At 37.9% G+C, this 16,306-nt stretch overlaps 1 protein-coding gene across 4 annotated transcripts in view; it reads left to right on the top strand.

The window, feature by feature from the left end:
• FNBP1L (formin binding protein 1 like) overlaps positions 1 to 16,306 on the top strand; it is a 129,240-nt gene that overhangs the window by 75,862 nt on the left and 37,072 nt on the right. For all 4 annotated transcript variants that reach the window (XM_074381408.1, XM_003933293.4, XM_003933294.4 and 1 more), the window contains one exon: positions 4,747 to 4,862. In XM_074381408.1, coding sequence (XP_074237509.1) covers positions 4,747 to 4,862 — 116 coding nt within the window. The remainder of the gene's footprint in view (positions 1 to 4,746; positions 4,863 to 16,306) is intronic.

The raw sequence follows: 16,306 nt of genomic DNA, 5'->3' as shown, positions 1-16,306 counted from the left end.
ATTGACTTGGTTACAAATCAGGGGTTCCTGTGATCCCCTTCTCAGGCTTGATAATTTGCTGTAATGGCTTACAGAACTCAGGGAAACACTTTACTTACTGTTGCTGGTTTATTACAAAGGATATTGTAAAGGTCACAGATGAACAGCTAGATTAAGAGATACCTAGGATAAACTTTGGAAGGGCCCAGGGTGCAGGATTTTCTGTTCCTGTGGAGTTGAGATGCATTGCAAGTGGATGTGTTCACCTACCCAAAAGGCTCCAAACTCATGATTTAGTGTTCTTACGGAGGCTCCATTACATAGGTATGGTTGATTAAATCATTAGTTATTGTTAATTAAATTCAAGTTCTATCCCTTCCATCCTTCCCAGGATTCTGGGGGTAGGGAGAGCTGAAAGTTTCAACCCTCAATCTCATGGTTGGTTCCTCTAGGAACCAGCCCCTATCCTTCAAAGTCACCTCATTAGTATAAATTTAGGTATGATTGAAAATGAGTTATTATGATTAACAAAAGATGCTCCTCCTACCCCTTTGACTCAGGGGATTCCAAGGGTTTCAGAAGCGCTGTGTCAGGAACCAGGTGTGGAGAGCAAATGCATATATTTCTTATTATGTAGCTGTATTAGTCTGTTTGCATGCTGCTAATAAAGACATACCCAAGGCTGGGTAATTTATAAAGGAAAGAGGTTTAATTGTCTCATAGTTTCACATGGCTGGAGAGGCTTCACAATACTGGCAGAAGGTGAATGAGGAGCAAAGTCACGTCCTACATGACATCAGGCAAGAGCATGTGCAGGGGAACTCCCCTTTATAAAACCATCAGATCTTGTGAGACTTGCTGTCACAAAACAGCAAGGGAAAAACCTGCCCTTATGATTAAATTACCCCCCATGAGGTCCTTCCCATGACATGTGGGGATTATTAATTTGAGGTGAGATTTGGGTGGGGACACAGAGCCAAACCATACCAGTCAGTAGCACTAGCTCTTTTGTGGTTTAAATAGTGATATTGTATGTGTAAAACATGGCAACAAAGTAAATTATCTTAGCAAATACTGTTAGAAGGCCACATAGAAAAATAGAAATTTTTTAAGGAAAGATTTCATATGGAGAGTTTGTTGTACGGTTTGATTAAAATACAGATGTTTCCAGCATTTCTCAGCTTATAATGTCTAGATTATGTTTCAATAATGATTAATATTTCAATAAAGCAGTTACATTTAAAACTGCCTTTTTGTTATCCACTAAAGAAAAGATGTGTTGAAAAAGATTTGTTCTCAACAGTAAATGTATTAACCACTGATAAAGTAGTATGTTGGCTAGAATTTCAAAAAGGAAATTGGAATAAGGTTGCATTTATAGGTACACAAAGAAAACCAAAGCAGGAAGTCCACAGAGTATTAAGTTACATTTTTATTATGGTTAGTTTTATAAAAATAATATCTTTAAGACTATTTACAGTGTTTCCAAGTGAAACAGGGAGAGGCCATTGACAAATCTTTGTTTCATACAGGTTTGCTATTTATCTCCTGACTGTTTCAAATTTGTTGATGTTTTTCTTTAATTAGTGGCTGACAGTAGTATGCTTATTTACCAGGTATTTTAAGGAAAATTTAAGATAAAAGAGTTTAAATGGTGACTGAATAACTGCTTATCCATCCCTTCAAGATAAAAGAGAAGTTTTAATGGTGACTGAATAGCCGCTTTTCCAAAGAAATTTGAGCTATACAGAAAGCATATTGATGATGAATATTTGGAAATGTATTCATTATATAATTTTGTTGCTGAAAATGATTTATTTTACTTGGAAATATTGTGTCTGTACACTTAAAACTATTGGAAAAAGAAAGTTTTTACTTGCAAAGTCAGTGTTTTAGTCAGCGTTCTCCAGAGACAGATAATCAACAGGAGATACATATATATATACATATATAGAGAAATTTCTTTTAAGGAATTGGCTCATGTGATTGTGGAAGCTTGGGGTCTGCAGGGTAGGCCCAGGGAACAGTTGTAGTTTCAGACCAAAGTCAGTATTCTGGCAGAATTCTTTCTTGCTGGGGGAAGGTCAGTCTATTCAATGAAAACCTTCAACTGATTAGATGAGACCCACCCACCCATTTTTGGAGCATAATCTGCCTTACTTAAAATTCACCTATTTAAATATTAATTTTTTCCTTCCCTCTTAACCTGTCCCCTTACCCCCACTTCCTTCTCCTCTTTTTCCTTCCTTTCCTGCAGACAGAATTTCACTCTGTCACCCAGGTTGGAGTGCAGTGACACAGTCACAGCTCACTATAACTGGAATTCCTGGACTCAAGGGATCTTCCTGCCTCTGCCTTTCACCTGGCTAATTTTATTTACCTATTTAATTTATTAATATATATTTTTGAGACAGGGTCTTTCTCTCTTGCCCAGGCTGAAGTGCAGTGATCGCTGCTCACTGCAGTTATGACCTCCTGGGCTCAAACGATCCTTCCATCTCAAGTCTCCCAGGTAGCTGGAACTATAAGCACATGCTAACATGCCTGACTAATTTAAAACATTTTTTTTTGTAGAGACTGGGTCTTACAATGTCGCTAAGGCTGGTCTTGAACTCTTGAGCTGGAGAGATTCTCCTGCCTCAGCTTCCCATAGTGCTGGGATTACAGATGAGAGCCACCTAGCCTTTTTCATGTTTTGTAGAGACAGAGTCTTGCTGTGTTGCCCAGGCTGGTCACAAACTCCTGGCCTCAAGTGAGTCTGCCGTCCAGGTCTTCCCAAGTGCTTGGATTATAGGCATGAGCCACTGTACCTGGCCTCCATGTTAATTTCTTCTAAAAAACACCTTCACAGAAACATCCAGAATAATGTTTGATCAAGTAAATAGCTGGGCACAGTGGCACAGCGCAGATGACACATAAAATTAATCATCACAATTAGTTTCAGTGGGGTTTGAACTTAGTACTTTTTTTTGAGACTAGAGTCTCACTCTGTTGCTAGGCTGGAGTGCGGTGGAGCAATCTCGGTGCACTGCAACCTTTGCAACCTCTCCTGGGTTCAAGTGATTCTCCTGCCTCAGCCTCCTGAGTAGCTGGGACCACAGGTGCACACCAGTACGCCTGGCTAATTTTTGTGTTTTTAATGGAGACAGGTTTTCACCATGTTGATCAGGCTGACCTCAAGTGATCCACCTACCTCAGCATCCCAAAGTGCTGGGATTATAGGTGTGAGCCCAGCCATAATATTTTAAAAGTCATTGCTCAAAGGCTTTTGTTTGTCAGATATGAAAAAAAAAATTAATGTTCATTTAATTTTCATTTTAAAAAAAATTTCTATTGTGAATTTCATAACTACGTAAATCAATAGTATATCATTTAATATGTAAATAACTGCATATAATAGTATTTGTTCAGGTGTTTTACTGAAGGGTTTGGAATTCAAAATTTGGAGACAATCTAGAGGATACAGAAGTGTCATATAAAATTTGGTGAAGTAGCTTGTGGGAAGAGAAGCCCTTGAAGCAATTTGGAAAAATAAAGGAAGATTGTTTCAGCTTTGAAGTGGCTTTTTTTGGAATTGTTTTTCATTGACTGTGTTCCAGTTTGATGAGAACTCTAATTTACGATAGTTCATACTATATAGATTGAGTTTACTGAGCAGTACATTTTCTTGCCATATTCAAATATATTTTGAAAACCAGATGATAATCAGAAAGTTTCTTGGAAGAATATGAGTAGCAACTTGCTTTTAGGAGTAGGTGTCTTTTTGTTTGTTTTTGTTTTGTTTTTATGATTTAAGATGGAGAAAGGGATAAAAGGCAAAGGGAAATAATTCATTTGTAAATAATGTGACTAAACCACAAGTGACTTTAAAACAAGCTGTAAATATGGAAAGAGATGATACTTGAATATTTTTTCAGCATTGCAGACTTGATATTTAAGAAGGAGACAGCACCAAGTTTATTAGTCAGTTTGGAGCTTGTTCTTAAAGCAAGGGAAATGGTGGTTACTCTGGCAGGACTTTGAGGACTGAAAGAGCCCTGTAGGACAGTGGTACTCTGTTATATGTCATTATCATGTTTCCTGCATTGCAGAGCATTTTAAATAACATCACCACAATCCTGTTAGGTGGGTGATGGGACTTCCATTTTAAGATGGGAAAACATTCAGGGAGCCTTGTTAGCTTGCCCAGTTTGAAACATCTTGGAAATGACAGATCCCAGAATTTGAACTCAGGTATATTTGATTTTGTCCAGCTAAATATTTCTTCATTGAGTACCTGCTATGGTGCCAAGCATGGTGCTTAGGCTGTAGGAGTTCAAAGTTGAGTAATGCATGATTCTGGCTTTCAGTATAGTATGGCAAATGAATAAGATAGTAATTTTAGGGATCCTTGGGGACCTAGAGAAAGACCACTTATTTCAGTTTGAGAGTTTAGGACCATTGTCTGGTAGACATAATACCTGAACTGAATCTCAAAGGCCATGGTAGGGGGTCGGGGGCGGGTTTAGGGAAGAACTGACTGCAAAAAGTTGACCAGGTGAGGGTGTTGCAACTAGAAGAGCCATGTGTGTAAAGACATTCAGGCATAATTTATGCTTAGGGACCTATTTCCAGGTCTTAAAGGGTGAGGTAGGTGGAACTAGCAGAAGAGCCTAGGTTTTTCCTTTTATACCTCATTGCTTCACTGTACAGATGTCAGAAGCTGATTAAAATATTTGTGGATAAAATTTTAGACTTTTAAAATGCGTTTTTATCTTCCCTTTCTAGGATCAGTTCGACAGCTTAGACAAGCATACACAATGGGGAATTGACTTCTTAGAAAGATATGCCAAATTTGTTAAAGAGAGGATAGAGATTGAACAGAACTATGCGAAACAATTGAGGTAAGTTAATTTTTTTTTCCAGTTTTTAGAACTGAAATTACATGTTTAAACAGTTGAATATTAGATGAATGTGATATTCCAGAGGTTAATATGTTTTTCATCAGAATTAGATTGAATTAGTAACTGGTTTGTTTTAATGATTAATTAAGTCATTGGCTAGAACAGCACCAAAAGGAATATTGACTAGCTAGATCACAAGTAGTTTTCATTCCAGAAAGAAACTTAAAAATCTGAAAACTGGACCGGGTGCAGCAGCTCATGCCTGTCGTCCCAGCACTTTGGGAGGTCGCTGTGGGTGGAATCATGAGGTCAGGCGATTGAGACCATCCATCCTGGCCAACATGGTGAAACTTCATCTCTACTAAAAATACAAGAACTAGCTGGGCATGGTGGCACACGCCTGTAGTCCCAGCTACTTGGAAAGCTGAGGCAAGAGAATTGCTTGAACCCGGGAGGCCGAGTTTGTAGTGAGCTGAGATTGTGCCACTGCACTCCAGCCTGGGAGACAAAGCAAGGCTCCATCTTAAAAAAAACCCAAAAAACAAAAAACTCTGAAAACTGGGGAGCAGAATGCCAGGAAAAAGAAATATCTGGGTGTTATTCTGTATTTTATACTTTTATTCCTCTGTAACTTTTTGCTTTAGTCATCTTTTCAAAGTACTGAACGTTTCTTCAGAGTTTCTCTTTTTTTCAGAGTTTGTAAGACTTGGAAATTGAGTGTGTGCTGAGCTGAATTTCTTTTTGTCAGTATTCAGATACATATTACAAATGAACATGATTTTAGAATATGTGTTGGAAGGTAAAAGTTTTAAAGAAAAAATTTTAGTCTTAAAGCTGATGAACTTTGTTGACAAGTAGTTGCTGGAACTTAGTAAAAATGGTGCTTGAAGTCTGAAGACTAGACACCAGTATAAGGTTCTAGCTGTAGGGTTTAGGACAAAAAAGTTTGCTGAAGTGACAAAAAAAATCCAACCTAAACAGGCATACATGACTACAAAGTCCAGGTATATTTTGATTCAGGGCTCAAATAATCTTCAGGCCCCATTTTGTGGCTGTGCTCCCTTTTGTTCTCTTTATTCTCAGGTTCCATTCCTACCATCCTCTCTATTCCTTTGGCTCTAGGTGTTACATCTTCATATCCCCATAGCCTGGAGAAAAATAATGGTCTTCTCTATTGTACCTTTGGGGATATGAGGTAGTGGAGGAATGGAAGAAGGGAAAGGGGGATGGAAGTAAGGGAAAATGCAAGCTTGCACCAAGCTGCTTTTCTCTAGAAATCCTAGCAGTATTTTGTCTTAGTGAATCTGGTTAGGTTAACTGTTTATCCTGACTTACAGCTAGTGATGGGGGGAGGATAATTATTCAAAATTAAGTTAAACTAATGGTCCCAGAAGGAAGGGGAAGATATTTGAGTGCCTCATGTGTCCACTGTAATAGTGCATGTAACCAACTGACTGGATGTAGGGATGGAATAGACTAGAGTAATAACTTGCTTATAATTTTGTAATGAGAAACATACTACAAAAATAGTATTACTGAAGAGTGGCATTATGCTAATTTCCTAATCCATTTTCCTCTTGTTCTTTTAAACAATGTATTTTCCACATGAGAATATGAACAGGGAGCTTATTAGTATATTAATAATCACGTTGATGATACTTCATCTGTCCAAAAGTTAATGCTCTTAGAACCTTACCTCTCTAGAATCTAGAAGAGCATGAAATGGCCTCTGAGAGATTGAAATAGCAGCTAACAGATCTATTCATTGTGGACAATTAAAAATTTCATTTAAACTTTTAATTTAATCTCAATGTTGGCACATTTAATTCTCAGATTTCTATTGGAAAATTCTCAGTTTTTCCAAAGAAATGAGAATAAATGCTATAGGTAATACAGTGATGGTAGTGTGAAGGGACAAACAATAAAGAAAAAAATTACAAAAATACATGACATTTAATGCAGGAGTGTTTTAGTTCATTTTGTGTTGCCATAACAGAATGCCCGAGACTGGGTAATTTATAAAGAAAAGAAGTTTATTTAGCTAATGGTTGTATAGGCTGGTAAGTTCAAAGGCATGGCCCGGACTTCTGGTACAGGCTTTTATTGGGTCAAAGGGAAGTGTGACTGTGTGAAGAGAGAAAGAAAACCTGAGGGGAACACTGGCTTTATAAAAAACCCACTCTCAAAAAGTGATCCAGTCTTATCAGAGTGAGAATGCAACTCGCTACCAAAAGAATGACACCAACCCTCTGGCCATGAGGGCGGATCCCTCATGACCCAGGCACCTCCCATTAGGCCCTGTCTCGCAACACCACCGCTTTGGAGATCAAATTTCAACATGAGTTTTGGTTGGTGTCAAACAAATCATATCCAAACCATAGTGAGATGTGAATCTACTGCTAAGGCCCCAAGAGAATCACTGTATTATAGGCAGAGTGAAAAAATAAATACTGGTGAGAATCATTCTGGGCCCTCAGGAAAAGAATTAATCAGATTATTTTAAAGAAGGCAGAGAATTTAACAGTGTATCTCAAAATGTTTAAAAAGTGTAATCTGTCATTTAATCTGGCATTTTCATTTCTAAACTTCCCTGCAGAAAAACACAAGTGTGCAAAAATGTATGCACCAAACTCTTCATTGCAGAAAAAAAAAAAGTTCTGGCGTAAAAGTGCCTGACAGTAGAAGAATGAAGAAAAAGACTGGTAGATAAAGTTTTAAAAAAATCTGGCCTACCAGCGTTTTAAACTTAAAAGCTTTATTTATCAGGTTGAATGATGAATGTACAGTAAGAACTGAATGTGCAGTAACATCATTATATTGCTTACTTGTGTTTATATACAGTTATTTATAAAATTTATATGTATTCTGAAGAGGTCTAGAGGATCATGCCCCGGATTGTGTTACAATGGTTACCCTTGTGGAATGAGAGTAGGAAATGAGGGAAGGAACTTTTTATTTCATGCACTTTTGAACTGTAGTCTTTTAAATGAATGTGTATTACTTTTGTAATTTAAAACACTTGTTATTAAGCAAAGAAGAGGGTATGCTTCAAAAGAAATTCCCATCAAAAATTATAAAATAAAAATTGGCGGTGCAGTGGATCACCTGAGATTGGGTGTTTGAGACCAGCCTGACCAACATGGTGAAATCCCATCTCTACTAAAAATACAAAAAAAGAATTTAGCTGGGTGTGGTACCTGGTGCATGCCTGTAATCCCAGCTACTCAGGTGGCTGAGGCAGGAGAATTGCTTGAACCCCAGAGGCAGAGGTTGCAGTGAGTAGAGATAGCGCCATTGCACTCCAGCCTGGGCAACAAGAGTGAAACTCTATCTTAAATTAATAAATAACTAAATAAGTATTGATAATTTATAAGATAGAACTTCAGCAATCTGGAATATTTAACTGTCCAGGACAATGCAGATCTCAAAGGTTTTGGTATGGCCGGGGTTTTGCTAGTATAACGGGACTCATCTAATCAAATGACAGATTTGTTTGCCTTCTGACTGTTCTGAGATTGATAATAACAATTACAATTTTCACTTACCTGCAAAAAAGGGATTTGAGCTTGAGTTCACTGAAGCAAGGTTGGCTAGAACCCACAACTTTATGATATGAAAAATAGAATTTTGTATTGAGAAAGTGGATTTTATTATGTACTGATGCTTTAGATAAGTGATTTGTGTCTTTTAAGGAATGAAGGACACAACGAATTTGGCACATTTCCATTCTAAGGATAATTCTTGATAGCAGTGATTTTCAACAAGGGCAGAATTACTGAAGTGTTCATGTGTGAGGAATAACGAAGAGTTGAGAGAAGGCATGTTTAATTTGAAATGTTCTACATTGAGATTTGCTGCTTTGGATGACTACTTAGTAAATAATTGGATTATCAGCTGCTGTTTATAGAACGTGTTTTGTCCAAAGGGAAGACGTTTGTCTTGTTTGTTTCCTCCTCTTTAATGGGAAAAATTCTTTTGGTTAACTCCCCTTAGTTTTGCTACTGCAGAGGATAATTTCTTTCATGGTAAGGCAGCACTTTTTTTTCCTCCTAAATCATAACATTAGTCCATTCTCATGCTGCTAATAAAGACATACCTGAGACTGGGTAATTTATAAGGGAAAGAGGTTTAATTAACTCACAGTTCAGCATGGCTGGGAAGGCCTGAGGAAATTTATAAGCATGGTGGAAGGAGAAGAATAATTACTCAGCGAAGCGAGAATCCCCTTATAAAACCATCAGATCTCCTGAGAACTCACTCACTGTTGTGAGAACAGGATGGGGGAGACTGCCCCTGTGATTCAGTTATCTCCACCTGGTCCCTTCCATGACACATGGGGATTATGGGAACTATAATGCAAGGTAAGATTTTGGGTGTGGACACAGTCAGATCATATCAACTATATTTATGATGTTAAACAATTTCATTTTAAATACATTGCAAGAATAAAATTTCTTAGCCTTTGGTATTTCCAGATTTTCTTCTTTTCTCTCTTTACTCTTCTGTTCTTGTGTTTCGATGGTGTTGATTTAAATTTATTCTGGTGTTTGATATTGATTGACTTTTGGTTTGGGTTTGAGGATGGGAATAAATAGAAAATAAAGCATCTAATCACATTTGGAGACATATACAATTGAATCATGTTCATTTTGATTGATGGAAGCTGATTACTTCAAATCACTTGGTAGAATGGTTTTTGTTTGCAAAGATAAATGCAATTGAAATTAATCATTCTTTTTAATAAACTTAAACTATTATATTTATATAACAGAGATTAAGATTTCTAAGTAAAGGAGCCCTATATAATATGTATCATTCTAGTTTTTTCTAGTAAAAGTAATTGTATTAAGTTCTAGCATAGAGATAGTGCTGTATGAAATTATATTCCTCAGCTTCCACCTCAGAGCATACATAAATTTTTGGGTTCAAATATGGTAGTATGGCATAGTGGAAGAGAATTAGGCTGGAAGACAGGAAGCCCACAAACTATTCTTATTTTGGCCAAAGCAGTAATCTCTGAATTCCTTTTGATCAGAGATTATATTATGTGCATTTCTGTACTCCATACCAAGCCTGCCTGGTACCTGTGGAATTGGGTGATTAAGTTGAATGAATAAATAATTGAATAATCTGTGTTTCCGTTTAGTGTAGAAATTCAGAATCTCTGACCACATGCTGAACCTTTGACCACATAACAGCTTTCTATTAATACTGGAGTTTGGTGACATGTACATCATTGTGATGTGGTTGTTGAGTTCATGTCATGTACATCACTGTGTTTACTAAGAGCAGTCCTAAATATTTCAGGTAGGCTTAGATACAGAGCAATTCAAATATAACTAGTCTGTAAGAAGTGCCTTTTGCCTTCTGCCATGATCCTGCGGCCTCCTCAGCTGTGGGGAACTGTAATTCAAATTAAACTTCTTTTTCTTCCCAGTCTGGGGTATGTCTTTAACAGCAGCATGAAAATGGACTAATATATTGTCTTATTTTACTTTCCTTATACCTCCTGATCAGAATTCGATTTCTGTGTCAGTCTATTTCGTCACTCTATTTTGTCTGGCTGAAAGATTTTACATTCTCACCAGCTATGCACAAAGCTTCCAGTTAGTCCACATCCTTGTTGTTTTTCAAGTAGGCAGCCTAATCGGTGTGAGTTTTTAATCTCTCTGTGGTTCTGATTTGCATTTCCCAGATGATTAGTGATCTTTTCATATGTTTATTTTCCATTTGTGTACTTTGGAGAAATGTCTCTTCAAGTCAGCTTTTTAAATTGAGCTACTTTGTTTTTGTTGTGGAGTTTTAGGAATTCTTTATGTATTCTGAATATTAACCCCTTGCCACATATATGATTTGCAAATCTCCCCCATTCTATAGATTGCCTTTTCACTCTCTCGATTGTGTCCTTCTTTGCACTGGTTTAAATTTTGATGTAGTTTATTTATTTTTAATATTTTTGCCTGCTTTTGGTGTCATATCCAAGAAATCATTGCAAAATCCAATGTCACAGAGCTTTCCTCCTGTGTTTTATTCTTACAGTTCATAGTTTTAGGTCTTTGATACATCTTGAATTAATATTTTCATGTATTATAAGGGTCCAGCTTCATTCTTTTGCAATGGATGCCTTTTATGTTTAATTTTTTACTATGTGAGAAAAGATTCTTGGCTTTGAATGAAACTCCAGCTTGAGCTAATTTAAGTACAGTGAGAAATTTATTTATAATATACATTTATTGATGTATTGATTTTAATTTTTTATTGAATTCAAGAAGTAGAATAGTCAAACTGCTATAAGGCTTAGACTACAGCCAGGTCACAGAAAAAAATGAAGACAGCATTTGAAACACAGCCAAAGCCCTTTGTCTTTTTTTCTTCTTCTTTTGGTGGGTTGATGGCTTTGTTCTTTTAGCACAGACTGGCTTTCTCCCCATGGCAGGAAACACAGTCACCTACAGTTCCAGTTTTATGTCTTAGAGAGTCAGCTCCCATACTGGCCTCAAAGCTGTGTCAGGTCCAAAGTCTTACAACTTTGGATTGAGATCCAGAAAGGGATCTCGTTGGCCCAGCTATTTTGTTTTCTATCGTTGGGTCACTTAACTGAACCCACAAATTGGGCCATATGTGTTAATCTGGCAGCTCTTAAGTAGGTTAAGAAAAGGGGTACTAGTCATTAAGTCTCAGGTCACTAATACTGCCCTTTGCCAGAAGAAATAGTATGATTTCTATTCCATTTTGTAAGTAAATAGGATATTGATCACCTGTTAAACAGTAATTAGAACTCAGCCTCTCAAATATTGAAAGGTTGAAAATGTATAGAAGTGATTCTGAGTCTTTTAAGATTTTTGAGATCGTTTACATTCTAACACTTAGCTGCAAAATGTTTTAATAGAAGTGAACTAATGTTTTGAGAAAGTATTTGGAATATTTTGTAATTTTTACTGAAACTCAAAAGTCAGTATAAACATGACAAAACTAGAATGGATAAAAAGATTAGAATCACAACTTATATATTAAGTAGGGTGATAGATTTACTGTCACATATATAACTAATATGTATACACTGCTGTACTCTTTGGAGATGCCCACTAAATTTAGAAGCCTTGTCAGGTAACTGAAGGACCATTAATTTCTTTTGTATCCAGCGTGCATGAAACCAAAGTACATAGAAAAACAAAGTACACACACACACTCTCTTCCCAAAACGATGTACCAGCATATCTATGAAATCTATTCTGATTTCTCTAATATGTACTGTGTGTATCAAAAACTTTGTTTCAGTTAACTCCTGATTTATGACAACATACTAAAAACATGTCTTAAACTGCTGTCATAATTGGTGGAGAATCTAGATTTAGAAGAGGGGAGAACAGAAAAAGAGCCTAGGGGAAGTGACATTAAGGGCAGATTTCTTAAACTAGATGAATTGTCTAAAATATTTTTAGTTTAGGAACAACCTGAATGCTTTGCACTTATATATTTAAGATTTATTTGAGCTGGTAAGCATATTGTGTTAGAACTGCAAAGCAGGCATTTGTGGGACTTACTTAACCATTCATGCCTTGGTATGACTTTTTGCTGACTTTAGACTCAAATGAGATTAGCTACTTTGGAAGAATAAATTCTTATTGCATGTTTTTATTATTAGATTTATTTATTTATTTATTTATTTATTTATTTATTTATTTATTTATGAGACGGAGTTTTGCTCTTTCTCCCAGGCTGGAATGAAGTGGTGTGATCTCGGCTCACTACAACCTCCGCTGGCTGGGTTCGTTCAAGTGATTCTACTGCCTCAGTCTCCTGAGTAGCTGGGATTATAGGTGCCCCCCACCACACCTGGATAATTTTTGTATTTTTGGTAGAGATAGGGTTTCGCCATGTTGGCCCACCTAGTCTCGAACTCCTGATTTCAGGTGATTCACCAGCCTCAGCCTCCCAAAGTGCTAGGATTACAGGTGTGAGCCTCCACATGTGGCCTAGTTTTATTATTATTTTTAATTATGAAAGTATTGTATGTTGTTTTGTTTTTTTTTTTTTTTTTTGAGATAGAGTCTTACTCTGTTGCCCAGGCTTGGAGTGCAGTGGCACAGTCTCAGCTCACTGCAGCCTCCACCTTCAGGGCTCAAGTGATTCTTCTGCCTCAGCCTCCCAAGTAGCTGAGATTACAGATGTGTGCCATCATGCCCGGCTAATTTTTGTATTTTTAGTAGAGATGGGGTTTTGCCATGTTGGCCAGGGTGGTCTTGAACTCCTGACCTCAGATAATCCGCCACCTCAGCCTCTCAAAGTGCTGGGATTACAAGCGTGAGCCAGCATTATATGATCAGTATAGCACATTTAAATTCAAGTCCCTTTCCAGTTCTTCTCCTGAGAAGTGAGTACTATTAATAATTTGGCGTGTTAGCCCAGGCAGTGGCTAATGCCCATGATCCCAGCACTTTGGGAGGTGTAGGCAGGTGGATTGCTTGAGTTCAGGAGTTCGAGACCAGCCTGGCCAACATGGCGAAAACCCATCTCTACTAAACATACACACAAAAAAATAGCCAGGAATGGTGACATGTGCCTGTAGTCCCAGCCACCGGGACTGAGATGGGAGGATTGCTTTAGCCAGGAGGCGGAGGTTACAGTGAGCCAAGATTGTACCACTGTACTCTAGCCTAGGTGACAGAGTGAGACCCTGTCTCAAAATAATTATTATTATTTCATGTGTCTTCTTTCAGATCATATGTTTTCCTAGAAATTTGAATTTGGTGGAATATGAGAAGAATGTCGTGGACAGTGCTGTAGTTTTTCAAGTTGCAGGGCTGGCTTGAATGGAGTCTCTAGTGACTCGTGTATGGTATCTGAGGGCTCTGGACATTGGGGTTTGGATGAGTCACCTATAGATGTGTGAGCTTTACATACGGGGAAGCAAGAGGAATTTATTTTTAAAATTGCTTAGGACTACCCTGTATGCTCAAAATACAGAGTTATTTGTCTTCTTCCCCTTCCCTCTTGTGTTAGATGTGCTCTTCCTCCCAGAAGCTAGAGTTCAAATTTCTGTTATTTATGTGATGTTTAAGCGATTAATGACTTCTCTGGTTAACCTCTGTAGTACTCATAATTCTTTCAAGTATCAGAAGCCTAACTCAGATTGGTTTAAACAAAGAAAGGAATTTACTGGCTTATTTGAGTGAAAAATTTAGGGATCCAGGTACTCAGAGAATTGTTAAGGATCTTTCTTCTTGGCTTCACTTTTTTCTGTGTTGGTTTAATTTCCCAGTAGGCTCTTTCCCCATGGCTGTAAGATTATGTCCTATCAGTTTAACAACTTCAGCAGAAAGAGAGCATGCTTTCCTATGTATTATAACAGAAATTTTAGGATTGAGTTTCATTGGCCTAGATTAATGGACCTGGATCACATGAATATTCCTGAACCTTAATATGTGGTCACCCTGACCGTAGGTTCATAGGCATGACAGTGGAGGAGCTGTATTTTAGGATATGTTAGGCTATAGTAGAATAACAAATTCCAAATCCCAGGGACCAAACATAACTAAATACTTGTTTCTTACTCTGCAAAGTGCCACAAATTCAGACAACCCATGTGGTAACTCAAGGATCCATACTGTTTTCTTCTTCATCTCATTCAGCCTCTACAGTTGCTTCAGTAGGGAATGAGGGAGACCAGAAGGTTGTGCACAAGCTCTAAGTCCTTCAACCTGTGCTTACACAGAGCTAATAGCCTATTATGCAGAATTGGCCACGTGGTTCTACAGAACTGTTAGGGGAGCTGGGAAGAGTATGAAATAACATGGTTTTTTGATGAGCAGAAATGCATCTCCACAAGCTGTTACAAAAGAAGGGTAATGATGCATGTAGGTAAACTGTGTCCACTACAGACTGGGACCCTAAACAATGTTTAAAATGTTGATATAGGCTGGGCACAGCAGCTCATGTCTGTAATCCCAGCACTTTGGGAGGCTGAGGTGGATCACAAAGTCAGGAGTTCGAGACCATCCTGACCAACATAGTAAAACCCTGTCTCTACTGAAAATGCAAAAATTAGCTGGGCTCGATGGTGTGGGCTTGTAATCCCAGCTACTCAGGAGGCTGAGGCAGGAGAATCACTTGAACCTGGGAGGCGGAGGTTGCAGTGAGCCAAAATTGCGCCATTGCACTCCAGCCTGGGTGACAGAGACTGCATCTCAATCAATCAATCAATCAATTAAAATGTTGATATATAAAAATGTAGTCAAACTTTGAAACTACTCATTCTATAAAATGCTTTTTGCTTAAATTTGACTTGTTTAATGCAGTTCATGAGTTTGTGCTTGAAAACCACTGAATTTTAAAAGTAGTTTCTAGAATACAACCGCATTTATAGGTTGGAGACTGTGCCTGTCATAACCACACTGTTAAATCACCTGGTAATTGCTAAATTCCATGGATATTTTAGGTACTTGTTTTATTATCTTTGATGAATTGGCTGTTTCTTAGAACAACTTCTTCTTTTTCATTCTCTGCCTCCAACACTCCTCCTCCACCTTCTCTTCCTTTCTCCTCCTTCCTTCTCCTTGTTCTTCTTCCTCTTCCTTCTTCATTCTTCTTCTTCGTCTTCCTCCTCCTCTTTTATGTTTTGAGATGGAGCCTTGCTCTGTTGCCCAGGCCGGAGTGCAATGGCACAATCTCGGGTCACTGCAACCCCTGCCTTCCAGATTAAAGTGATTCTAATGCCTTAGCCTCCCGAGTAGCTGAGACGACAGTTGTGCGCCACCATGCCAGACTGATTTTTTGCATTTTTGTTAGAGACTGCTGACCTCAAATGATCTGTTTTTCTTGGCCTCCCAAAGTGTCTTCTTTTTTTCTTTTCTTTCTTTCTTTCTTTTTTTTTTTTTAAAGAGACAGAGTCTTACTCTGTTGCCCAGGCTGGAGTGCAGTGGCAACGATCATAGCTCACTGCATCCTCAAACTCCTGGCCTTAAGTGATCTTCCCACTTTGGCCTCCCAAAGCACTGGGATTGCAGGCGTGAGACACCTCACCTGGCATGTCTTAGAATATCTTTTAAAAAAATCTCTTCTCTTCAGTGACAGACTCCTGGGTTTTCTGTTACCCATATGTCTACTCAACTCGGTTGTTTTTCAGCTTTGTTGTTGTGATGCAAAAGCAGCATAGACAATACATGCACAAATGAGTGTAGTGTATTTCCGTTAAAATTTTGTTTTACAAAAATAGGTGGTGAGACATAGTTTACCTCTAATCTTCCTAGCTGTTCATCCTTATTGTTCTTCTGAAGCAACTCTTCTTCCTTCCCTATTAAATTTGTATTTGTAGATGGTCTTTAGCTACTTTCATTTCATACTTTTTGAGTAGCCTCATTCACATTCATTATTTTAACTATCTCAGGTGATGCCATCAGATTTGAGTCAGGTTTTGGCTTTGTCACTGACTAGCTATGTGACTT

Source organism: Saimiri boliviensis, chromosome 11, assembly GCF_048565385.1.
Source record: "Saimiri boliviensis isolate mSaiBol1 chromosome 11, mSaiBol1.pri, whole genome shotgun sequence".
NCBI classification, from domain to species: Eukaryota; Metazoa; Chordata; class Mammalia; order Primates; family Cebidae; genus Saimiri; species Saimiri boliviensis.
Note: the sequence above shows the minus strand (reverse complement) of the source record. Positions and strands in the feature narration are given on the sequence as shown.